The following is a 25051-nucleotide window of genomic DNA, read 5'->3' as shown; positions in this document are numbered from 1 at the left end:
ACAACAACGCGACACCACGCAGAGACGCATAACAGCAAGGGATGCAAGCCTGCTAGAGCTGCAGATGCTCTCCTCTCACACTGCGGCGACAGTTGTGATCCTTCTGGTAACCTGTGCCTATGTCTTACTCGAATACATCCGCCACAAAACAGGTTTGCGCATCAAGCGCTTTGGATACTTCTCCATTCGGTACATCGACATTGCGCTACCTGCAGATGGCGAGCTGAGCATCGGGACATTTGGCTTTCGGCCGCATCGCCCGACCTTGGCGCATCCTACCTGGCTTACATTGTATGTGGGTCAAGTGGTATTGACTGTTGACAAGGACGTCTTGCAGGCGGGCCCGACAAAGAACACTGGCCCGAAGCGCGAGATCACCAAGCAGCACATACAAGAGAAGGCGCTCAAGCTGCGTGAGTTACTCAATCGGAGCATTCTGACATGGGTCGACTTGCATCTGTCTGAAGTAACGGTGTTTGTACGAGATTGTGGCAAAGTGCAGCTCGGCGAGGCGACCCTCGCGCTCACGCACCGTCGCCTGCACCCTCATTTTCATCCTGGTGAAATCCTACCGCATTCTGCTGTGCTTCAACGGGGAATTCATGGTGATCTTTCAGCATCGAAGCTTTTATTTCAACGGCATGGCAAGGCTTCATTCGAGGTAATTGACACCATCCAGATGGACTTTTGGACCTTGTTTGATGGTGTCTACAGCTTCAGGGACGGCGGCATTTCCTTCAAAGTCGGCAAGGTGGATTTGGTCATGGATGAGCTACTGCAATTCTGGAAGGAAGTCAAGCCAGTTCACAAGCAGGAACACGCGCCGCAGGCCGGCCTATCGAGACAGCCCTTTGGACTTGACGTTGATTGTTTGGATGTTCTCACAGAAGTTCAAGTGCATGTCGGCTATGTTCGTTGCATCATGACAATACAGGATGTTGCACCGCACGGCAAACCTATCGCACTGACGGCCAAGTCGAAGGACGTTGCATTTGACTTGAACCGCATGACTGCCAACTCACCAGATGCTCGTATGCTCTTCATGCCAGGTATGGAAGCCCACCAAGCCCTCATCTCGGCCATCGCTACGACTGTCACCATGACTACGGAAGACCAGACTAGCGAAGTGCTCTCCATTCCCATGATTACCGTGGCAGGCAAGACGAGCTTCCTCGGCACTCTATTTGGCGACAAGACAGCTTCGCCCAATATGAATGCCGTCTTCTTCAATACTGTCATCACCTCACCTGCATCCGACATTCATTCGTCTCAATTGCCAGTGCTGATTGGCCTCTTCAGACCGCGACCTCACACCTCAGCAGCGTCAGCAGCGTCACCTTGGCAAAAGAGTCTGCTACCAAAGTTTCGTTCGTCGCTGACCATACACGAGCCGACATTGCGCGTTGTGCTAGATCGTCGGTGTGGCAATGATCTTCCGCCTATGATCATTGTCCGTTTCGCTGGTCTCAATTTTGATGCAGAGGGCAGCCATCATGGTGACATTTTTGCATTCATGGCTCATTGCCGACTCGCTGCTGGCAGGATTTACTATCATTCGCCAACCAACGAGGAAGTGGATGTGCTGAGTACAGAAGGGGCCGTGTTTGAAGTGCGTTCCCAGGTGCTACCACTCTCTGCTGCACACATTAGCGGCAGTGTCGTCAGTCTACACTCTGAATTGTCGAGGACTGAGATTATCGAGTGTTTCGCTGCCATCACACAGGCGTCCCAAGTCGTCAGTCTGGAGCCGGATGTGCTTGCTCACTCAAAAACTCACAAGGAGCCTCAGCCTTCTCTGCAAAAGGTGCCCCAGTGGATCGACAGTATCCAGGTTCAGATTGAGCGCTGCGTGATTTCAGTGAGTGGCGCTGATTTGCAGATTGCACCCGATGTGCGTGGTCTCAGCCTCTCCCTCGAAGACTGCAAAGCATCGTACACTAGGCCTGACAGTACTCCCTCCAAGGAGGTGCTCATGTTGGGTCATGGACGATCACCGAGTAAGCGACGATTCTCAGCAACACGTCGTGCCAAAAACGTTGCAGATCGCCGAATTAGCGTCACTCTCAAGGGTTTGCACTTGTACACGATCGATTCAGAAGATGTCATGAATATTGTCAAGCCTATCATTTCTATTCCTGTAGCGGATCTCGATATTGCGCTATCTTACAACAAGGAACGCTTACAGCACAACATCAATTTCCGTGTCGACAGCGTTGATTTGGGATTCTCACTCTTCAAGGTGTACGCTACCCTGCAAGCCCTAGGTGTCCTTCGGAAAGCGTTTCAGTCTGATCATACGCTCGCAAAACCTAAGCATGAGGATGTTGTGAAGAGCCAGCCTGTCGACATGCTTCTTGAAGCGCGCGTCCGTCTTGTTCGGCTCAAGCTTGATATGCCGGGCGACGAGTTGCAAATGATTGATCTCGATCACATTGCCGTTGTTGTGCAGCCTGGTCAAGAACCAGCCATCAAGCTACGGCACGCTCGTCTTTACACTGATTCTCATGCATTCCCCGGGACCTGGGATCGTGTGCTCAGTATTCGGGACATTTCCCTCGCTCGACAGACACATACAGAAACCACGTCTGCAGGTGTCCAGGCCAGCAAGACGTTCGTCTTGAGAACGGATGGTGTTCGGCTGCGACTGCCGCATGAGTTTGTCTTTTATCAAATGCTCGAAGGCTTCATCAATTCACTCAAGACAACCACACAGATTGTCCATCGCTTTGTCACGCGCAGTAATGACTACGTTATCGGCCAGCACCCCAAGCCACCAGTCAAGCTACCTCGGATTCGCGTCAAAGCTCGCACATTGCTGGTCCAGGTGGAAGACGATCCGTTCGAGTCGCGCCTTGGTATGATCTACCGAGTCGGACTGTCTGAGCAAATCATGCGTGATGCACGAGAAACGGCATTTGATAAGAAGGTGGAAGGCCTGCGTCAACAAGGTGAGCATAGAGACTTTCTTCCTCAACTCAATAAACTACAAGAGCATAACTCGCGTGCCTGGATCATGCGCATTACGCATGCTCTCAATTTCCGAGCACAACATGCAAGAACAGCGCATCTGGCTTGGGGTGACGATGATGTCTCGCAAGGGTCGCACCGGTTTGAACGTGTCTTGGAAATACCAAATCGACCGCCGTTATTTGAACTCATGTTCAATAATGTCGATATTGCCATCGCTGAGCCCAGTTTCCCGCTCAAAGAGTATCCAGAGTTCATTCACAAAACTGGCAAGAGCATGCCTAAAGATACATTGTACTCCTTGCTCATTCCAATGAGTATTGACTGGAAAATGGACGAGGCTCGTGTGCAAGTGCGCGATTATCCCTTACCCTTGATGCATGTTCCACCGCTACACAATCGGCAGCGCATCAAGAGTCGGGCATGGGAGTTCAAAACTGATCTTGTCATTGCAGAAGAAGCGCCTGAACCAGAATCTATCCGACACGTCCGTGTCTGTGTTGTACCAGGAGATACCGGCCGAAAAGGTTCGCCTGCTTTTCACGTCGATGTACAGCGCAGTGTATCTGCTGTCAAGACTTATGCTGCAATCAACATTGATCTCAATTCTTCTCTCCCAACGCGAGTCCACTGGGGCACCTCGATGCAAGCTGGTATTGCTGATGTGATGCGCATTGTGGATACATTGTCTAAACCTCAACAAGACTTGTCGGACAAACTTGGCTTCTGGGACAAGATTCGCCTTGTGATGCATACAAGTCTCAAGCTAAATTGGAAGCAAGATGGAGATATGCACATCACAATCAAAGGTATGAAAGCTCTATCTATCTCAATAAGCTAATAATAGGCTCGCGCGATCCATATGTTATTCTTGGCAAAGGCGCTGGATTGACAAAAGTCTTTCGCGGTAATGTGGAGTGGTTCATTGGCTGCGCACCAGATCCGCATGTTCTGATGGCCGTGAAGTGTGACGAGTACATGCTAGCTATACCTGACTTTTCCAAGCGTGCCTCTGGTCTCACGGAGCGCGACAAGGGTCAATCCAATCAACTACATCATTACCATTTGAGGCGAAAAGAGATTGACTTCCAAAAGATTCTCATGAAATTGACTGGAGATGTCTATTGGACCGCTGGCATGAGATTTGAAAGGCACTGCCGAAAAGGTGAATGCAAGCACTGTGGCGATGAAAGCTGCCGCATCTGGGACTTTGATCCGCACTGGACTGTGAAGCAAGTCACACCAGAGTTTGGCAAGCTGCCAGATGATTCAGTGCGGGATGCATTCAACGGTTTCCGAAGTCATTACATCCATGGTCAGATATCAGTGACGTCCAGACAAAGGGAAGGCGCCACACAACAGAGCTACAACACTATGCACTTAACGCCCAAGAGCTTTTCTCACTTCTTTGACTGGATCCATTCTTTCTCTGGCAATCTCTCTTTGCCATTGCGCACAGGAAGTTTGTTTCCTTCTGATGAAGGGCCCAAGAAGAAGTTTGGTCGCTTCCTGGTGACGCTCAAGTACAGTTTGAAGCTTGACCCCCTCTATATCAGTCATGTCTACCGCCACAGCAGTCTTGACAAGCACGGCAAAATCAATACGACTGGCATCAAGGCCAAAATTGATGAGTTTGTTCTCGATTTGCACCAGCGCAAGGAGGAGCGAGTTGAACGAAACAAGACCCTGGAGACTGAACGACAGGCATCGCACATGAATATTTATCGAGCGCGTGTTGATCTCAAGCGTGTCGATCTACGAGTCGTGACGGCTGAATTCAGCGCTGATTTGCATTCGGATGCCAGGGCGGAAGTTTTGACGAAAGATCCGCTCGATCCAGATGATAACCCTCGCGGCAAGGCAGCAGCAAAGCAAGGCGATTTCAATGTTCCAGAAGAGGATCTCGCATGGGTCGATATGGATGACTTTGATGAGTTGGACAACATGCTCCCTACCATTGATCCATCTTGCCAAATTCTTCCCCTGGCTTACGCGCCGCGCTTCGTCTACGATCGCGACACTACACCACAAGACGGGAATAGCCAAGACTGTGGTACGCATGTGACAAAAGTGCAGAAGCAACGCTTTGGCTACGAAAAGTCGCATTACTGTTACATGGTTCCTGGCGAAAATGAGGAGCAGCGTTTCATGGGTGAGTTCCGCTGTGAAAGTCCATTATAAGCTAACATCAGGCACTGATATCGTACAACGCGAGCTGGCAATTGAGAGGTATACGGCGCTGCGGGGTGAGATTTCCTCGAATAAGACACAAAGGGATCGTATCTCTGCTGCGCTTGATGAAGCGCCTTATAGTCATGCTTTACGACAAGAGGTATGAACCAGAGCTCATATCCCATGCTAACCCAAGCTTGACAACTTGCACGACTATTCCGATGTACTCAGGCAAAAACTCGGTCTTTTTCTCAATCGGAAAGGTCAGAATGGTCAAACAGAAGTCTACGACCTGGAGGACACGCTACCTGATCCCTCAGATCTGCCGCATCATGAAGATCAACATCGTAGACTCAAAGCTCTTGAGGGAGAAATGGAGTCATTTAACAATCGCTTTGTTGTGCATGACGCACAGCTAAAGTGGAACAACGTGCTGCGTAACAATCTGATTCGCTATCTTCAGCATGTCAATCAGCGGCGTGGTTTCAGTTACTACATGTCGCAAAAGGCAGTGAAGTTCTTGATGGACCTTGTGCAAGAACAACAGCGAAAGGCCAAAGAGCAGCGCGCTGAGAGCACAGAGGAGAAGTCCTCTACACATGTCGACGACAAAGAGGAGCTTGACGACGAAGTCCACAAACTCATTCAACAGCTTCTTGATGACAAGGACAATTTCTTCGTTTCTGACAAAACGACAATCGATTCGGGCATGGAGTCGCGAGCCAAAGTCATTGCAAAGGGCGAAGACATCACTGACCTCAATACGAATTATCGCGCTCACAACAACTACATTTTCCTCATGCTGGGTCCGCAGGTTCAGCTGCAGAGCGAGAAAAACAGCGAGTCAGTTGTTGTGGTGTCAATGTCTACGATTCAATTGCGAATCATAGCCATCATGGACAATGAGGTTGACGAGGAGGATGTCAGCGCCATGCTTCAACGCAAGTTTATCGCCGAGATTCATGGTGCTCAGTTCTTTCATGCTCAAAAGCAGAACTTTCAAGGTGCTATTGCCAGTGTTTTCATCAATAATGGCTATGGCGCTGAAGCTGGTGGGTACTGGCCTCCTTGGATACCATTTGAGAGTCTGTTCCTCGGGGAGTTGAGTGCTAAACCATTTTCACGCATTGTCGCTCAGACAAGCGCTACGCTGACATATACGAAGCACAACACCCTTCGCATCAAGAAGAATGAGCGCATTGAAAAAGGAAGCAATATTGGCAGCGAAGATGCAGACGAGCGCATTGATTCAGTGGCTGTCGAGTTCCCCAAGTTCGACTTGACTGCCAATTCAACACAATACTATGCCATGTTCACAATCGTCACGGATCTCTTGATGTACACGGAGCCAATGCAAAAGGAACGAAATGATCGCATCGAGAAGCTCTTGCTAGCTGCCGACTTTTCCGATTTGTCTGGCGCACCAGAGATGGTGACGCAGCTCCAGACGCGGATTCGGTCGCTCAATGAATTCAAGCTGCAATTCAAGTTGCACGCCCAGCGCAATGATCCGCAGAGTAAGGCTGATGAAGTTCGTGTGGAGCGTGAACTTGTGCATTGCGAGGAAGAACTCTTTTTCTTGATGAAGTCGGTTGCTGCGGCTGCTCAGCAGAAGCGTGATGGCGGCAACACTGAAGTCATGGCTGCCATGACCTGGCATATGACTGCTGATGAGATACTATGGCATTTGATTGAGTCTTCAGGAACGCCATTCGTCGACATTGGATTGTCAAAGGCGACGTATCAGCGCACCGTCAACACAGATTCCTCCAATTTCAATATCCTCGAAGTAGAGATGCTTCAGGGACTGAATTTGTCGCCGAAGCCAATTTTCACCACGTTGCTTGCGCCGTACTTTAGTGGCGACAAGACGATCATTGATGCACGTCGCAGTAAGATGATTCGCATCTACTGGTACATGCTTGAAGCGATTGGAGGCATCCCTGTGTGCGATCACTTTGAGGTCAATCTCTTTCCTCTACGATTGCAGATGGAGCATGACGTGGGTAAGAAGCTCCTTGAGTATGTTTTCCCTGACAAATCAACAAACGACGACAATGCTTCAGATACGGACTCCAGCACAGGCGATAGTTCAGAGGACTCTGACGAGGATAGTGTGGCAAGTCGGTCGCTGCGACCACCCAGTGACGGTCGCCTCACGAGCAAAAGCTCGCGCAACACACTTCGAAGTTGTGCCGCGTCCACCTATTCTCGTGCTGACTCGCGAAGCAAAAAAGCATCATCAACGCTGTCTCTTCAACGTACACGGACAAATGCTTCTATGCAATCGAGCGCTGCAACTTCAGCGGATGGGTCGTCGCAATTGGCTAAGCACAAGAATCGCAAAGCGAGCAATGATTTGGACGCCATGATGTCCCGCGCTAGTACGAACATGTCCCTTGTCTACGTCAAGGTACCGTCTGCTGTTTTGTCGCTTTCCTATAAAGGTCCCAAAGCCAAGAATCTGGTGGACGTGACGGACTTTGTGTTTCGCTTCCCAACGATTGAATACCGCAACAAGACTTGGTCATACCTGGATCTGGTCGAGCACCTCAAACGGGAGGTCATCAAGGGTGTTTTGGCGCATACTGGCTCATTGCTTAAGGACAAGATGACACATCACAGAAAGGCAAAGCAGAAGCCTGCAATTCAAAGACAATTGACCTCTTACAAGAGCTTCATCCCTGGTCAAGCAGACGAACGACGTGCACTTGAGGCGTTTGAGCGTAGTGACTCTGCAGAGACGTCTTCGCTGGCCATGATCCAACCTGGCATGCCACACAAGGAAGGCGGGTTGTTGAGTACGGTGTTGAACAGCAACCCCATTGGTCGGCATATTCAGCACCTGTCCCATCTTGCACGGCACAAGGACGGTATTGTGGATGACAATGATGAAAGTAAGCTCAAAAAGACACGCATGCTGCTTGGCAAGTTTGTGCCGAAGAACTAGAGTAGATAGACGTATAGTGTAGTATCATGTATACTGCGGTGATGACCAGTTGATCGGGCATCCTTACTATGAGCACGAGGAATAGCATCAGGTTACAGGTGTGACTACTGCTACTACTCTAAGATACACTGGTCCTGGTAGCTGCGGCCAAGGGTTCTGCAAGAGTCCAATTTGAGCTTGTTGACTTGTACATGTACGCGTTGACTTCTTCATCTGGGCATTCTGGACGGGCTGCTTGATTAGAGCTTTAGATTGAGCTGCTCAATCTATGCGCAGACTAATAGACTGTAGTTCAGGCCTTGGGTCCAGGCTCCTGGGCCGTGTTTTCGTGTTCCTGTCACTGCTGTCAGACCTGCCAATTGAGGCTGCAACCCAGAACGGGAATGGGACGGCACTGTCACGGCACCCAATTCGGACAACCAGCTGTCGTCCAGCAAAATCAGGACCAAGCACTCACTCCATACAGATTGTATGTCTGCTGGTAGCCTGAGACAGTATTCTGCTCTCAGAGGCACTGAGTTGCTGGGCCGGACACTGCGGAGCCCGGGCAGACTAGGCCGCTCAATTTCCTCAATTGTAAAGACTACGCAGTCCGAGCCTATGTTATTGGAATCCGCATTCGGCAGACACCTTACACAAGCCGCTAGGTCAACCGGCGACACGGGCTGGTCGCGGGCTACCTGCGCCTACCGCCCGCCGTGTTGCAGGTTTGCAGTGCTTGGTGAATCATATTCCATGAATGACACGAAAGACCAAACCCGAGCCTGTGACCCGATTCACCCAACTCCCTGCTGGTCGATGCGGAGCGCAGCCTCAGCTGAGGTCGCTCGTAGGAGTCTAAGTTACAAAAGGCTGTCAATCTGCTATGCCCGCATCTTGTAGACAGCCAGCCGACACTCCTTACTTCTTTCGATGAAGTCACTGTTCATCGTCTCACTCCTTACGCTACTAGTCAATGTGTGCGTCGCTCAGGAGCAGATCGTGTACCCTGTTCAGACCATCCGCATCGATTTCACACTGCCCAATGTAACCATGTTTCGTCAGGGCGTCGTTTGTCCGCCAGATGACTATTTACGTCTGCGACCCTACGTCAGTTCAGCTGGTATGTTGGAATCTGCTCTGTTGACATTGGATGCAGCTGGAAAGTTGCGATGTCCCGGCAGTCTGACCCCTATCAACTTCTCTGCGTCGCCGAATCTTGTCACGTACAAGTACCTCGTTGCGCATGATATGCAGCCCACAGATCCAGGACCTGGTAATACCAAAGGTTACTACCCTGCATACTTCACCTATTCTGGTGGGATTCTCTCAGTGTCTTCGAGTCCCAAAGATCTTGGTTCATTGCCCTCAAGGAGACGTCGTCAATTCGGACCTAACGATTACACTCTCGGATTCACTGAAGGTGGCGACATGGCCGCCGGAGCTGTCCATCAACTATACACTATCATGCCACAATCTGGAGTGTATCTAGTGTCCGTGGACACAGGACCTGTTCTTTCAACTCCGCCGATGTTGTCTCGGTCTTCATCGAAATTGTCTCGGTCTTCGTCAAAGTTGTTCACTTCTTCGTCAAAGTTGTTCACATCTTCGTCAAAGTCGTCTCCGTCGACTACTTCAGAAACATTGATTGGACCAGTGCCTACAGCTACAGCATCAAAACTACCCCTGTCTACAGCTTCAGCATTGAGTGGATCGGTGCCTACAACTCCTGACCGGACCTTCCGCATCGACTTCCCACCGTCAACAAATTCCACGATTCGTCGAGGCGTTTTTTGTATATCGTTCGGAGGCACTTTCCAGTTTCGTACCTTACAGCTACGTACTTACCAGGCTGGTGTCGAGGTTCCTGATCTATTGACATTGGATGCAGCTGGGCAGTTGCGATGCCGCAGCAATCATGCCACGATCAACTTCGCTGCTTTTCCAGGTGTTGTCACATACAAGTACCTTGTTCAACACAACATGTCCACAGACCCGGAACCTGGATTTGCCAGCTACTTCCCGGCATACTTCATCTTTTCTGGTGGGGCTTTCTCAGTCTCGTCGAGTCCCGGAAGATCCAGTTCATTGCCTTCAAGAAGACGTCGTCAATTCGGTCTTGAGGATTACAACATTGGATTCACCAGTGAAGGCGACATGATTGCCGGACAGATTCAGGATTTAAGCCCTCCTCTACCACTATCTGCAGTGCAATTCGTGGATGTGTCTTCTAGGTCTTCGTCACTCCCAATCATTCCACAGGCCACGACTTCGGATGCTTCGTTTGTGACGAGGTCGATAGCTTCCGCGTCACTTGGGCCAGTGCCTACTGCTCCCACAGCAAATGAACCGGCGAATACTGCTCCAGCCTCAACTGCGACGCCATCAACCAGTGTTGGTGCAGTAACATCCACCACAGCCGATGCAGGCACTCCCAGCCTCTTGACTAGTGCTTCAGACAAAGCAGAAGCGCCTGCAGCGTCACTCACTGGATCCTCAAGCTCATCGCCTGTCACTTCGGACCAAGCTACAGAGGTGCCAACAACATCCTCATCTGTGTACGTCGCTTCTGGTCTTCCCACCTCGGGCACTTTGTCATCTGACTTCGTTACATCGATTGGTGAAGTTACATCTGCTCCCATCGAGACCGCCACGCTGCCAGTGACAGGTCTCATGTCTCTGAGTACCACCTTGCCTGTCGCCACAGCAACATCGACGTTCGAGTTCTCCGCTGCCGGAACACCTTTGGTCTGCTCAGGTACAGTCATTGCAGTGGCCTCATCTTCTACGGACGCAGCCTCGCCCATCTCCATTGACAGCAACGGTGTGTTGGCCTGCGCCGGTACGCAGGCTTTCCTCAAGCTTCAGCCTGCAAATCAATTCTACGATCTCGTCTTGTTTGCGCCTCCGCCACCAGCTGGTCAGGGTATCCAGAATGCGTACTTTTCGCTGGCTTCAGGCAGTCTTCTGGTTCAGTTCATGCCCTTCATGCTTCGTCAACGACGACAGCAGCTCCCTGCTGGTTCCTTCCCTGTTGGTATTGGCTCGAATGGTACGATGGTTGCTGGTCCAGGTGTGGCGCCCATTACTGCTGTGCCCATCCTTAACTCTGGTGGCTCGACAACACTTGGCGGCAGCTCGTTACCTGCTTCCCTTACGCCTAGTGCTCCCATGTCGTCACCTGCCACTGTTGCCACAAGCCCAAGTACTGCCAGCGCATCGCAGAGTGGTAGCAAGGGCATCGCACCCGTCGGTGGAAGCCCAGTAACGGTGACGAGTACGGTGACTTTGACTGTTCCTGGAACAAGTCAAACGGTCGTTGCAGTGCAGGTCTTTGTCAATGGGTCACCAGTCCTGACGCCTGGTTCTGGTGCGAATGGTCTCGTCTCTGGGTCTGGGCAAGTGATCGTCGTCGTGTCGGTTGGCAATGTTCTCGTTGCAGTTTCTGTTGCTGGTGTCGGTCCTGCAGGTGCAGTCATTGTCTCTGGCATGCCTGCCCTTGGCGGTGCGGCACCTGTCGTTGTGACTGGTGTAACATTGGTGGTACCAGTGGTTGTTCTTTCTGGTGGCACTACCAGGACCACTGTCACGACTGTACAAGGCTACGTGACGAAGACTGCCGGTGGTGCAGGACTTGCTCCTGGCGCTGGTGCCGTCACGCTTATCAACTCTGCCCCTGGCGTGACTGTGGTGGCCACACAGACTATCGCCGTGCCATCTGTCAATGCTGCAGGTGTAACGGTCGTGCCTGCTGTAGGTGCTTCTGGTATCGCTGGTGTGGTCGTGCCAGCTTCTGCAGTGCCTGCTATCGCCGCCGCCGCCGCAGCAGCAGCAGCAGCAGCAGCATCGCCGCGAGTTGTGGCATCGCCTGGCGCAGCAAGCAAGACCGCCCCAGCATTGGTCGCTGGGCTCTTTGCTCTGCTTGCAAGTCTGCTCGCCCTCTGATCGCTCGGCCATGCTCAAGCACCAAAGAGCCGATTAATTTCCTATAATAATACGGGGGTACAGATTTTCAGGGCCTCTATGTGTATATTGCAGAACACTTATTAATATATTTCTTTCTTACGCGTCGTTCCTTGCACAGATGGACTAGGCTGATAGCTTGTAGGCATGCTTCACGACACGGAGCTTTGCTGAAACATGGCTAGAGACTTAGTATGAGTATTCGCGAAGACTTTTGACAAGAGCTCAATCACAATACTGCGAAAAACGCCTTGCCATGGGTCCGTCCAACTTAGACGACAGTGGCTGAGCATGAGAGGCACGGGGAATGACCAGACAGCTTTCCGCTTGATTGGCTTCTTTTGTTGATCGCGAGGCACTTGTATTTGTGCTTTTGACTCTTGCATGCCACCAATGTTCATAACTTTAGAGGGGGACGACGACGGGTGGAAGATGGCCTTGGATGCGACGGTGTGCAAGCCAGATTTTTACTTGTCAGGCACCTTCCAAAGCCTCGATTTCTGCGCTGAGTGCAGCAGAGACTGCCACAAGGCGTTCTAGCTCAGCGATTGTGATAAACTCTCCATCCTGAAGTTGCACAAGTTCCGCCTAGCTGCAGCCTAGTTGTGCCAGTTGCGTTGAAAGTCGGTGTCTCTGGTCATCCATCTTGTGCGGGCAAACAGTTTGTGCCTTATTTCCGCGCGGTTGAAGCTGCATTTATAAAGAAGCGCATGCCTGGCGCGGGCCATCTCCGCCTGGACGTCATTGGATGTTGGTGTGTCTGGTGCCGGCAACCGTGGCTGCTCGACAGGTGGCCTCCTTACTGTTGGCTAGCGATGCGACATCCAGATCGTCTTTTAGCGGCCCGCCGAGTCAACGCTCTTCGACACGCGATGAGTGCGTACTTGGATTTGCCATGACATTTTTCAAACTTGGCTTCCGCTCTTGCCAACGCCTGATCTTCATTGTAGGCAAGCTCACCGTATTTCTTTTCCTTGTACCGCTGGAAGAACTGCGAGAATTTAGAGACCTCGCGCCTGATTTCAGCAAGGCGGCGGCGAACGGCAGAAGGCTCACGGGGCCAAAGAGAGCTCGCACCGTACACCGACCTGTGCAGTTCTCTTTCTCTAGCCCAAGTGACCAGAAAGGTGTGGTAAATATCCCTGGCTTTTTGGTCGTGGCTATTGTCACCGCGGAAACAAGGGTCCTCCCGCTCTTTCGTAATTTTGTTGTAGGCCTTGCATAGTGCGACGTCCTCATCCATCTCCCAAGGGTCACCATGTCCCATGTTGAAGAGTGAGGAGTCAAACTGTAATCTCAGTACTAGTGCAGCGCAGAGATGTGCCACGGGTGGTCACTGGTCGTCTTTGTTTTGTTGTGTTCGCCGCCCAACTTCGCGAAATAATTATTCAAGTTCCGGAATAAATGCGGCTGTTAGGATCGCGAATGCAGGCAGCGTTGATGTTCTGACTCCTAAGGTCAACGAGCTTGAGGCCTAGGTGGGCCGGCACTGCTGCCTTGAACCCAGTACGCAATACCATCAACCAGAATAAAGAGCAGCAGACCACCAATAACACTGATTGTACCGTACCTCCAAGCATGCTTCCTCTTGAGGGTATGCAGTTCACTCACAAACGAAGAGACGGTGGTCAAGGCACCACAAAATCCATCTTGCAGACCTTGCAGCGCCAGGAAGTGGATGCCAGCTCCATCTCGATCAACAACAGTCTGTAGGAGGAAGAAGAGTGCCTCGAGAAAGCAACCAAGTATATTGGCGTTGAATGTACCGAGAGGGAATGAAAGGACTCGATGATTGAATAGCTGAGAGAGCAGGTATCGGAGAAGTGCGCCTGTTGGCGTCATTGCAAGTGCGAGCGTATACCGTCGACGCCAACTTGTGTGGTCGACCGAAGCTGCAACGGCAATGACGACTGCTTGTGCTAGAAGTGCAAGCAGTGCTGTAATGCAGACGGCAGTGCGTGTCGTTGCTTGTGGAAAGGTCAAGCGTGCTTTGGGAAAGATAGAAGCGAGACCATCTGCAGCATGCTGACCAAGCTTGAAGCCAACAATTGAAAATGCGAGAGTTGTCGTGAGCTGAGCAATAAGCCCAATAGCATTATACCCAGTTGATCGACCGGCACTTGCTTCGCTCGTACCGTAGTCAGAGAGTGCAGTAAAGCACGCTAGCAGCCAACCGGAAAAGGTTGTTAATGAGCCGCAAAAGCCCACAGTCAAGCCTGTGAATAGTGCTTTATGCCGGTTAGGCTGGAAGAAGACTTGGTCGTGTTTCAAGAAGCCCATGACGGCACAACCCACAAATTGGGCCCAGACTAGAGCTGGAATCAAGTTACCGGGATAGGTATTGAGTTCTACTAATGCAAGCCGTGATAATGTGCCGAGCAAGCTGAGCAGGCCGATCCAGGCGCATTCATGAATCACCTGGAGCGCTCTGGATGGGTACTGCGGTATTTTGCGCTCCGAGGACGTCGCCTGAGTGACTTCTGACATGAGCCGTATATCATGCAAGGAGAGCAGTGCTAGCTGAGTGAAAGCAAGAACATGAGAGCGTAGATGGTATGCGGCAGCTTTGGCCAACTTTGTCTGGTTGTTGAGTCTGCTGCTAAACTCTGAAGCAGTTCTACACGTGACGGGGACATCAGTCGGTGTACTTGCAACTTGTTTTACTGAGTCCAGGTCTGTCAGAAGCGATACGAGGGAGGCTGGATACACACTAGAAAGGCCCAGTCATGTCATACACGAACCCGACTCACTTGGCCATCAAATCGGGCATCTCGGCCTCACAAGTAGTGGCCAGGCAACGCACACTCAAGCTCTATCGCGACTTTCAACGATGCGTGCGTCTATCCTCTCATGCTACCTGTAATAGCGAGATGCTAATAATATTGATAGATCCCCGAGATGATCAACTTGTATGAGCTGGAACTGCCCGTCTCTGTGGTCCGCTCAAAAGTGCGACAAGAGTTTGAGCGTAACCGCTATGTGATGGACCTACCAACTGTTGATATCTTGCTGCACAAGGGGCAGGCAGAGTACCAGGAGCTCAACAACTTCTGGAAGCAGCAGTCGCATGTCATGAAGTACTTCATTACGGAGGATGAGCCACAAGCGGCTAGACGGCTACCGGGTTCATTCATGGGCAAGTTCTTGGAGGGACGCAATTGATGCGCTGGGCCAACATACTGCCATAGTGACATGGCAGTTTCTTGCTGCTGCATTTGAAGAAGACGAAGCATGATACTCAAGGATGAAGCACAAGAAACGTATCTGTGAGATGAGTTGATATTGTCCATGTACATGACGATAGGTTGATCCTTCTGTTGTCTGTTGCTCGTATGCAGCCGTAGCTGCCAACGCCTGAGGACCTGTCTAGAAGCCAGGCGGCTTGACTGCCTGTCCCTGCTGTTGTCCCGGCGCCTGGAATACTGCACCTGATGTTCCTGGCGCCAACAAGTCGTTGCCGCCAGCCTGCATGCTGATTGCCTTCTCCTCCTCGACCACCTGTGCTTCCGCCTCAACGGCCATCATAAAGGGAATACCCAAGAGCAATAGGCTCGATGTGATGACCCACAGCGATTTGCCGCCATACAGTGCAACAGTGCTCACGCCGTATTTAGTCTTTGAAAAAGCAGAGGAGATCTTTGCTCGTGTTGGTGGTGGAATGATATCCTTGAGTGCTGCTACCCGCTCATACAATGTTTCGTCGAGGGGCCCTTCGTCTTCGTCTTCTGAAAGCTCTGATTCGGAGGAGACGTCAGTGTAGGCGTCGTCCTGCTCGACCTGGAGATCATACTCGTCCGTCACCTCTTCCAAGCGCATCTTTGACATGGCTGGCTGTGTCTGTGGGCTTCTCTCTGGTGTGCTGCCTGGTATATAGGCCTGTCTATGTCTTGCTTCAACTTGATTTCTTGCTCAACTTTTTGTGCTGCCACGTGATTTGCGCCGACGACAGCAAAAGTGAAGCAGCGAAGTGACCACAAAGTCATATACCAAAACTACTGCTCAATTTATAGCTACTACTGCTCATATTATAGCTACAGCTACGAGTATGGCCTCTGGGCGGGTACTGGACGAAGTGCTCGACGAAGCAGCAGGCACGCGTATCTTGACGTGCAGCTACAAACAATTCTCACAGCTCACTTTGCTCCTTGATGTCCACCTCCCAGCTCATACAGAATCGTCTGATGCACTACCCATTCTCATTTGGTATCGTATGTCATCTAGCTCTCGCTTTGAAGTATTTCTGACTCGCTAGATGGCGGAGGTCTTCTCCAAGACGACCGTAGAAATGTCGCACCACATCTCAAAGCATCCGTCGCGCGGTCCGATTGCATCGTTGTGTCGGTCGACTACAGGCTCGCGCCGCAAATTCCAGTCGATGAGATCGTGTCAGACTGCATCGATGCTCTCGAATTTGCCTACACAAATCTCAGTCTAATACTAGAGCAAGAGGATCGGTTCACGCGCGGTGACCCTAGTCGCATTGTCATTGCCGGTGGTAGTGCAGGTGGGTACTTGGCACTGCTCACTGCTTCTTCTGCGCCTGCTCACATTCAGCCTTCCATCAAGGCGTGTCTTGCCATCTACCCAATCACAGACCCATTCGGACCCTTCTTCACCTCATCGCATGATTTACACGTACCCTATGACACAAAACAGCTTGCTCCCTTCATCGATCCGCATGGTCAAGTCATGTCTGGGAACGATCAAGCTGGTTTACGCGGGAAAATGTACTTTTACATGCTTGAGCACGCCAACCTGGCAACACTGCTGGATGTGGAAGGCAGTGCAAAGCGTGCAGGACGATCCTTCAGAGTACAGGAAGAGTTTAAGCAACGCGGACTAGCGGATACATTGCCAGCCATCTACATGATTCACGGGGATGCGGATCGCGCCGTTGGTGTGGACCAAGCTCATGTTGTCCGTGATGTCTTGGTGGCTCGTCGACGTGCACAGCAAGCGCGTGGCCTCAAAGCAGACCAGTTCAAATACGTCGAGGTGCCAGGAGCGGATCATCTATTTGACAAGGACCCAAAGGAAACGATGGCGGATATGTATACATTCATGCAGCACGCTTTAGCAGGCATCGACGTTACTCCAGAATCTGCAGATTCGAAGAACGCAACGACCACATTCACTGATACAGCTGTGTCACAAAGCACGCCAATCAAAGCAACCTCTTACACCAGTTCTGTTGCTTCAAGCAGTGACGACGACTATTCAGATCTAAGCGACCAAGACGATCGTTACTCGGCTGATCGGCACTGGCATCAATCCATGCAAGAACTCGGTACCCTTGCCAATCTCATCTTACTGCCATACCTCGGCAAATACTTTGGACGACAATTTGCGTTTTGGTCATGGGCGAAATGGGTTACTTGGCGATATCCGGGTGTGCATGTCGATGTGGACAAGACGACAAATCGTGTAACAGGCGCAATTGTTGCTGGCATGTCTTCGTTGGGCTAAGGGGCTAATGTCAATACGTAAATAAGAAGGAATCTTAGCGTCTGCCTTCGTCGTGTGAATCATACGAGGAGTCAATAGATCCAAGCAGAAGCTTGACCATGTAGACGTTTGGATCGAAATTGGTAACACCTGCACGCTGCATCTCATCCGCCTCAAGCTCATAATCAGACGTACAATCAATCATCGATCCAACCTGTGGGTCACGATCCAACTGGCCCAAAAAGTCACGCGCCTTCAAGTCAGAGCCAACTTGAACAAACTGGAAGCTAACGGCATCCGGTCCATACTGCGTCTGTTGCAGCTCGCGCTTCGAACGCAGAATGACTTGTTGAATTTTGTTGCGGTCTTCACCTTGTGGTGCACCATCTGTAATGGCAATCACCAACACTGGCTTGCGAAGGGCTCCTTGGCGAGCAGGTCCATGAACCATGGGGTCCAGGATCTTTTGTTCAAGCGATGTACCGAGTGGTGTCAAACCCTGGAACTTGATTTGAGAGACAAGACGCTGAACATCGTTGGCGTTGCGGATATTGTCGCCTTGGACATTGGCATTGAGGAAACGAACAGAAATGCCGTCTTGATCAAACAAGCTGCATGCTTCAGAGACCTTGTTGAGGATCGCCTTCATATCCTCAATACGCTCGCCGTTTTCCTCAAAGGACATAGATCCAGAGTCATCCACAAGAATGATAATGTCAAACAATGCAATTTTGACTAAGTCAATTGCAATCTCAGTTGGAATACGCCAAGTTTGAGCAAGATGCTGCAATTTGCCCATCAAGTCGCCTTGCTGCATAATCTGCTGCAAGCTGGCAGGACTGAAAAAGGCACCGATACGCTGATCACGCACACATCCCTCGAGCAACTGGAAGAGCTGATTGTTGTTCCCACCACCCATACCGGCCTGTGGAGGCTGTCCATAGCCTTGCTGCTGCTGTGGTGGCTGCCCATATTGGCCTGGTTGCTGGTGTTGTCCATAACCCTGCTGGGGCGGCTGACCGTACCCTTGCTGAGGCTGCTGTTGACCATAGCCAGCCTGTGGAGGTTGTTGGCCATAACCATGCTGTGGCTGCTGACCATACTGACCAGGCTGTTGCTGTGGCTGCTGACCATATCCTTGAGCAGGCGGCCTCTGCTGCTGACCATACCCACCCGGTGCAACGCCACCAAAGGCCTGCTGCTGGTGCTGTCCCGGTGTGGGCGCATACGATGACGAAGGCAGTTGCGAGTTGGGTGGTCGACCAAAGGCCGCCGCACCCGTTGGACCTGCTGCACCTGCAACAGCTGCTTGAGCTAGCTTCTGAGCGAGACCCATGACTGGTAGCTATGGACTTGGCTTGTTTGAGAGAGATAGACCTCGTAGACTCGGGCGTCCAAGCAGACTGATGACCCGACTCGAGGTGACGACAACGGAAAAAGCAGTCATGTATTGAGTTACTGCAAACGCTACTCACCACATTGACAGGATCACAAGGCACAGATGATAAAGTACTTCTAGATATTCAATCGACCGCTCTGTAGCTGCAACTAATGAAGTCAAGGCAAGTGCTCGACACTGTCGAAAATACGAGCATCCAACAAATGTAACTGGAGCGAAATCTAGTGCTCGCCAACGTCAAGTCGCTAGGAGGTCAAAGAGAGAATTCATGAAACCAGGCTTGTCCGTTACTCTTCAAGATCTTGACGTCTGGTGTGCCGAGGTTCTTAAGGACCTCATCACATACAACAGGGTCCAGCGCATGGACAATGGTCGATTTGTGCTTCACATGCGCATCTATACGTCTGTTCATGCTTTCGAGTATATCCACATTGTGACAATCCTCGTCATCCTTGACTTCGGGGAACAGAAAGCGAAATCGGCAGATACAGTGGAGGTCACCTCCTCTGTTCACATGTTTTGTTTTAGAGGTCGACCCAGGAGTCAGGTACACCAGAATGGGATTCAGCTCGCTGGCTGAGCACCTGAACACTGGATGATAGCGTGGGAAGTCCCACCACAGCTGACTGATGCAGTCCCTCTTGCAGTCAAGAGTTTTCTTGAAGCCGTCCAGCAAGGGGAATCCATGGGGAGTAAAGAGGACATTCGTCTTGCAGCCCTCGTTGGCGATGTATTTAATGGCATTCACCTGTAGAGCAAGCAGCTGCAATGACAACAACTGGTATATTTTGCTGGGCGTCATCTTTCTGGACTAGTTGCAAGGGCGTTGTCTGTCGAGTCTTGTAGAGGTGTTCTGATGGTAAACGAATGTCTGGCTTCCAGCAGCCCTGGCGCACTTTGGCTGTTGTTCCCGGTTGAAATTGCCAGCAGTTACGGAAGCTAGGCGGGCATCAGCCGCCATTTGAAGAAAGCCAAGACTCAGGAGTACGAGCTATTTGTCTAGCAAGTTCTTCTGCAGCTGTTGCAATCGCGTGTCAGCTGTGATTTTGCCCTTTTGGCATTGAAAAGTTTCAGGGGTAAAAGTCTTCCACGTGATGCGGACTTTAATTGGTTGCGGCACGCGTCAAAAAGTCAATTATAGGCTCACAACTTACGCGTTATATCCATGGTTTAGAATAGATGGAGCTTGCAATTGCAGAGGCACGCGCATCTGATGCTCCTGTATTAGCAAAGATAGCTAGAAAGCATGGAATCAGTCGACCAGCCCTCAGCCGTCGATTTCATGGCCTATCCACCTCCAAAGCCCGCAGGGAGGAAAACAAGCAGGCGCTCTCCAACCATCAGGAGAAAATGATCATAGATTAGATCAAGCAATTGAGTGATCTTTGCCTTCCACCCCCACCAGCTTTTATAACCTCGCTAGCTTCGAGATTGGCTGGCCGACCGCTTTCAAAAAATTGGGCAAGCCGCTTTGTTCAGCGCCACAACAATATTTTGGACAGCCGATATCTTCAGAATATCGACTTAGCTCGTCACAAGGCTGATAGTCTCACTAGCTATGAGTCTTACTTCAATGGTTTGGCTGCTGTTATTCAGAGAAACAACATCACGGCGGAGAACATGTACAATATGGACGAGAAAGGGTTCATGATTGGAGTCTCGCAGAAGACACGCCGGGTGTTCGCTAAGCAGAAATCTGAGCTCGATGAGCTTCCCAGAGCTGGGGAGGATGGTAACCGAGAATGGTTCACTATTCTAGCGACAATCTGTGCTGATGGGACGACTTTATCGCCTGCTGTTATCTACAAGGCTGACTCCGGCGACATTCAAAATGCCTGAATCGAGGATTTCAAGACAGATGAGCACAATTGCTATTTTGCAAGCTCGCCCAACGGGTGGACATCTGATGAGCTCGCCATGCACTGGCTCGTGGACATTTTCGACAAGGAGTCGCGACGCAAATCCAGACGCTCCTGGAGACTCTTATTTCTTGATGGTCACGGCTCGCACCTGAACACAAAATTCATCAGCAAGTGCACTGAACTGAAGATCTACCTTGCCTTCTATCCGCCTCACTCGACGCATAGATTGCAACCTTTGGATGTTGGCTGCTTCAGCCCTTTGGCCAGTTACTATAGCCAAGGCCTCAATCAGATGGTCACAGATTCAGGAGGACAGTGCTCGATCAAGAAGCGAGATTCCTTTCCCATCTGTTGGCTGGCCTATCAGAAGACCTTTTTCAAGAAGACTATTGAGTCTGCCTGGGAAAAGACTGGCATTTGGCCGTTCAATCCGGAGATAGCCCTGGGTCCTTTGCGCAAAAGGCCAGCGACTCCATTACCCGCTCAAGCCCAACAACAGCACGATAGTCCAAGACCACCAACTGGAGTATGTACTGTGTCCAGACCGGCGAAGATGCGCCGGTTCTTGGTGCAGACAACTGCCAATGCTGATCAAAAATCGCAAAAGTCTCTCCAATTCCTGGCGCACCGGCTTTCTGAGGTCCAAACAGCGTATGAAGCCGTAAAGCTGGAGAACTCGCAGCTAAAGGCTGTTGTCAAGCGAAATCAGCCAAGGAAGAAAAGACAGCTGAAGATTGGGGAGCAGCTGAGGTCGGATGGACGGACAGGCGCTTTATTTGTTGGCCCTATCGAGGTCCAGCATGCTCGAGACATTGAAGCTAAGCGTGCACAAGAACGGGACATGCTAGTCGAGCAAAGGGCGGCTGAAAAGACAGCCAGGGCTATCAAAAAGGCAGACAAGGAAGCTGAGGCTCAACAGAAACGGGAGGCTCGCGCTGCAGCCAAAGTAGCTAAGGAAGCCGCCGCAGCGGAAAAGAAGGCTGTTTCTCTGGCCAGCCATGCTGTGAAGCAAGCTCAAAAGAAGCCCAATCAGGCTCACAAGTCAGCTGTGGTCAGTCAAGAAGAGAATCCAGGGTCGAATTTGACTGAAGCCGCGGGTGTCATAGTAGAGGGGAAGCCTTTGAGTGCAGAGCCTGGAAATGTCACCTTCACACGACCTGGGCGCCTCAGTTCGAGACCAATGCATAAGCGCCTCTAAACACATATTTAAAGATAGATTAGACAGTAGTTTTAGCTCCAGCAGACTTAGAATCAGTTTGAATTACCACCGGCCGCAATACTAGCCTTTGTATTTGTGGTGTTTCATTTGTGAAAGCGTGCCGCTCCATCTGGAGGTTCGCATCACGTGGAAGACTTTTAATGCGACTGCACAAGTTGGCAAATATGCGAGATGGCCAATAGCCTGCTCGGCGCCGGGCGCGATACGATTGATTTTGCAGTCGGATTGGCTAACAGCAAAGATGAGGTCAGATGTCTTGTGTTTACCTAATCACTGAGCTGTCTTCCACATGCGTGACCATTCGAGAGCCGCAAATAATAAATTGGTGGCGGCCGTGCAAGTCGTATGCATATGAGCGAAATAACACATTGGAAGCTACTCAATAGCTGCATAGCGGCTACTTACATTGGATACGGGGCTGTCGGAAAATGTCGAGCTGCTATGAAGAAGAGGTGTAGACAAATCCTGAACTGACACAGAGTCGCCCAGGAGATGGCTGGCCATACTGACCAGGCTGTTGCTGTGGCTGCTGACCATATTTTTGACAAGGTGTTCTCTGTTGCTGACCATACCCGCCTGGTGCAGCTCCGCCAAGGGCCTGCTGCTGGTGTTGTCCCGATTCGAGCGCATACGATGACGAAGGCAGTTGCGAATTGGGCGAGCAGCCGCACACGTTAGACCAGCTGCTACGCCTGCGACGACTACTCAAGCTAGAGCAAGGCCCATGACTGATAGCCATAGCTTGACTTGTTTGAGAGAAATAGATCTCGAAAACTGGGGCGTCCACGGAGACTGATGACACGACTAAACATGAGGACAAAGGAAAGGCTTAGAGTCACAGCGCCCGTAGTCTTCACTTTGACAGCGATATCAGAAAATACAAATGATCCTCCATCCATGGGACAGAGGACAAAGTACTGCTAGTATTTTGACCGACTACTCTAAGCTGCAGCTATCGAAGTCAAGACAAGTGCACACCACTGTCAAAAAGTCCGAGCACCCAAAGAATGTAATTGGAAAGCAAATATAGTGCTGGCCATCGTCAAGTCGCTAGGAGAACTCGATAAAGTTGTCAGTAAGCTCTGGGTGGTCCTTGTAGATCGTGACATCTGGTGGGTCGGCGAATTCCGTAGCACAAGATACAGGTTCCCGAGAACGAACAATGCTCGATTTGTGCTGCACATGCATATCCATACGTTTGTTCATGCTCTCCAGTATCTTAGCGTTGCTACAATTTGGCTCAATCTCGAGGAACGCAAAATCCAAGTGGCAGATACAGTCACCATGACCTCCCGTCTTCGTAGGTGCCGATTTGAAGATCACCTCAGGAGTGACGTACACCTTAGCGGCCAAGTCGCCGACTGAGCACTGAAACATTGGATGATAGTTTGGGAAGTCACCCGACAGCTGACGGATGCAGTCCTTCTTGCAGTCATGAGTTTGGTTGTATCCATCCAACAAGGGGACCGCATGGGGAGCGAAGATGACATACTTCTTGCAGTCTTTGTTTGGGACGGTCTTGGCATTCACCTGTAGAGCAAGCAGCTGCAATGACAACAACTGGTATGTTCTGCTTGGCGTCATCTTTCTGGAACAATGGCAAGGTCGTTATCTGTCAAGTCTTGCAGAGGTGTTCTGATGGGAAGCGAGTGTCTGGCTTCCAGCAGCCCTGGCGTGCTTCAGCCCTTGTTCCCCGTCGCAAGTGCCAGCAGCTACAGAAGCAAGGCGGGCAGCAGCCGCCATTTGAAGAGAGCCAAGACTCAGGAGTAAGAGCTATTTGTCCAGCAAGTTCTTCTGCAGCTGTCACATTCGCATGTCAGCTGTGATTTTTCCCTCTCGGCATTGAAAAGTTTCAGGGGTAAAATTAATGCGAATGCGCAAGTTGGCAAATATGCGAGATGGCCAATAGCCTGCTCGGGGCCGGGCGCGATACGACTGATCTTGGAGTCGGATTGGCTGACAGCGAAGATGAGGTCAGATGTCTTGTGTTTACTTCAGCACTGAGCTGGCTTCCACATGCGTGACCATTCGAGAGCCGCAAATAACGAATTGGTGACGGCCGTGCAAGTCGTACGCATATGAGCGAAACAACACATTGAAAGCTACTCAACAGCTGCATAGTGGCCACTCACACTGAATACGATGCTGTCGAAAAATGTCGAGCTGCTATGAAGAGGAGATAAAGATGGATCATTAGTTGACGCGAACTCGACCAGGAGATAAGAAACTAGATCAACTAGTGCAATCCTTCAGTTATGTTTATCAATGTTTAGAACAGGGCCCTCTACATAGGTGATCTTTCCGCATTCGACTTTCCCTCCATTAAGGGGAGTGTAGACTGGTTTCTGCCGGGTGAGTGCACCTGGTAATTGCTGTGCAACACTGTTGAATCGGTTGAATAGGCCCCGGATGCCGCAGGACGATGTTAGCTGTTGAAAGTGAAACGTATACTGGCAAGTGCACTTTCCCGAGTTCATCTTTTCAATGAGTAAAACAGAGATGGGGACTGAAGGAGGGTCTGAAAGACACCAGAAGAGCTTGGAATTCGGTGGCTTGGTAAAATCTTTCTTGACCTGTTCAATACATTGATTGCGGCAATCGTCAAGTGTTGCAGGTTTTGAAAACTCCTTGCGTAAATCAAGGGCGGGCAGAGTTAGATACACGAGGCTTTTTTCGACGCATTTTTCCTCGCCCGGAACAGGTCTGAGTTGTTCTCCATGAACCAAAACAGCCATAAATATCTGCGTGGCCAGAAAATGGTGCAGATACATCTAGATTTGCTGTGACAATGGTCAATCCCCGTACTCCAATGCGAGATAGAAGTCTTACGTTTTTGCAACCTTCAAATAGTAGCCGCCTGTGTCTGAGCGATTGACAAGCTTGAAAGACAAGAGAACTGAGTGGTCCTGGAGCCAGAGACGCGATGTCGGGCGCAGCCTTTTATGCTTTTCGAACCAGAATTCAGGGGTTGTCTTTGCCATCGTGACCCTGAATTGCAACAATGCCAAAACACTGAGGACATCCAAGAACAGAGCGAGCCAATAGATGCTCGAGTATTGGTTCATGCCAGGAAAACATTTGCCATTTTTGCACTG

At 50.7% G+C, this 25051-nt stretch overlaps 10 protein-coding genes across 10 annotated transcripts; 4 read left to right on the top strand and 6 right to left on the bottom strand.

Moving 5' to 3' along the window:
* The first annotated feature begins 4 nt into the window (after positions 1-4).
* BCR37DRAFT_354894 (golgi-body localization protein domain-containing protein) lies at positions 5-8141 on the top strand. The gene is made up of 4 exons (XM_040868185.1): positions 5-3776; positions 3815-5119; positions 5160-5299; positions 5336-8141. The coding sequence occupies exons 1-4, from the start codon at positions 65-67 to the stop codon at positions 8087-8089; spliced, it is 7911 nt and encodes a 2636-aa protein (XP_040727512.1). The 5' UTR covers positions 5-64; the 3' UTR covers positions 8090-8141.
* Positions 8142-12605: 4464 nt separating this feature from the next.
* Positions 12606-13372, top strand: BCR37DRAFT_218174 (uncharacterized protein). Its single transcript, XM_040866444.1, has one exon. It carries the CDS (start codon positions 12780-12782, stop codon positions 13254-13256), a length of 477 nt encoding a protein of 158 aa, XP_040727511.1. The 5' UTR covers positions 12606-12779; the 3' UTR covers positions 13257-13372.
* Positions 13373-13489: 117 nt separating this feature from the next.
* BCR37DRAFT_344128 (CrcB-like protein-domain-containing protein) lies at positions 13490-14518 on the bottom strand (the record flags this gene model as incomplete). Its single annotated transcript, XM_040867547.1, has 1 exon — positions 13490-14518. One exon carries the CDS (start codon positions 14516-14518, stop codon positions 13490-13492), a length of 1029 nt encoding a protein of 342 aa, XP_040727510.1.
* Positions 14519-14626: 108 nt separating this feature from the next.
* BCR37DRAFT_218044 (NADH dehydrogenase 1 alpha subcomplex 6) lies at positions 14627-15295 on the top strand. The gene is made up of 2 exons (XM_040866443.1): positions 14627-14865; positions 14921-15295. The coding sequence occupies exons 1-2, from the start codon at positions 14758-14760 to the stop codon at positions 15191-15193; spliced, it is 381 nt and encodes a 126-aa protein (XP_040727509.1). The 5' UTR covers positions 14627-14757; the 3' UTR covers positions 15194-15295.
* Positions 15296-15397: 102 nt separating this feature from the next.
* On the bottom strand, positions 15398-15847 carry BCR37DRAFT_344159 (mitochondrial import receptor subunit Tom22-domain-containing protein; the record flags this gene model as incomplete). The annotated part of the gene is made up of 1 exon (XM_040867552.1): positions 15398-15847. The coding sequence occupies one exon, from the start codon at positions 15845-15847 to the stop codon at positions 15398-15400; it is 450 nt and encodes a 149-aa protein (XP_040727508.1).
* A 229-nt stretch (positions 15848-16076) lies between these two features.
* Positions 16077-17497, top strand: BCR37DRAFT_391115 (Alpha/Beta hydrolase protein; the record flags this gene model as incomplete). The annotated part of the gene is made up of 2 exons (XM_040870962.1): positions 16077-16239; positions 16284-17497. The coding sequence occupies 2 exons, from the start codon at positions 16077-16079 to the stop codon at positions 17495-17497; spliced, it is 1377 nt and encodes a 458-aa protein (XP_040727507.1).
* On the bottom strand, positions 17109-18898 carry BCR37DRAFT_376897 (uncharacterized protein). Its single transcript, XM_040868691.1, has one exon. It carries the CDS (start codon positions 18810-18812, stop codon positions 17532-17534), a length of 1281 nt encoding a protein of 426 aa, XP_040727506.1. The 5' UTR covers positions 18813-18898; the 3' UTR covers positions 17109-17531.
* Positions 18899-22131: 3233 nt separating this feature from the next.
* Positions 22132-23117, bottom strand: BCR37DRAFT_376891 (uncharacterized protein). Its single transcript, XM_040868690.1, has one exon. The coding sequence runs from the start codon at positions 22693-22695 to the stop codon at positions 22396-22398; it is 300 nt and encodes a 99-aa protein (XP_040727505.1). The 5' UTR covers positions 22696-23117; the 3' UTR covers positions 22132-22395.
* Positions 22851-23872, bottom strand: BCR37DRAFT_217943 (uncharacterized protein). The gene has a single exon (XM_040866441.1). It carries the CDS (start codon positions 23538-23540, stop codon positions 23007-23009), a length of 534 nt encoding a protein of 177 aa, XP_040727504.1. The 5' UTR covers positions 23541-23872; the 3' UTR covers positions 22851-23006.
* BCR37DRAFT_217942 (uncharacterized protein) lies at positions 23873-25017 on the bottom strand. Its single transcript, XM_040866440.1, has 2 exons — positions 24786-25017; positions 23873-24736 (listed from the first exon to the last, which is right to left on the bottom strand). Exon 2 carries the CDS (start codon positions 24725-24727, stop codon positions 24206-24208), a length of 522 nt encoding a protein of 173 aa, XP_040727503.1. The 5' UTR covers positions 24728-24736; positions 24786-25017; the 3' UTR covers positions 23873-24205.
* Between the last annotated feature and the right edge of the window lie 34 nt (positions 25018-25051).

Source organism: Protomyces lactucae-debilis (genome assembly GCF_002105105.1).
Source record: "Protomyces lactucae-debilis strain 12-1054 chromosome Unknown BCR37scaffold_3, whole genome shotgun sequence".
In the NCBI taxonomy this organism is placed as follows: Eukaryota; Fungi; Ascomycota; class Taphrinomycetes; order Taphrinales; family Protomycetaceae; genus Protomyces; species Protomyces lactucae-debilis.
Note: the sequence above shows the minus strand (reverse complement) of the source record. Positions and strands in the feature narration are given on the sequence as shown.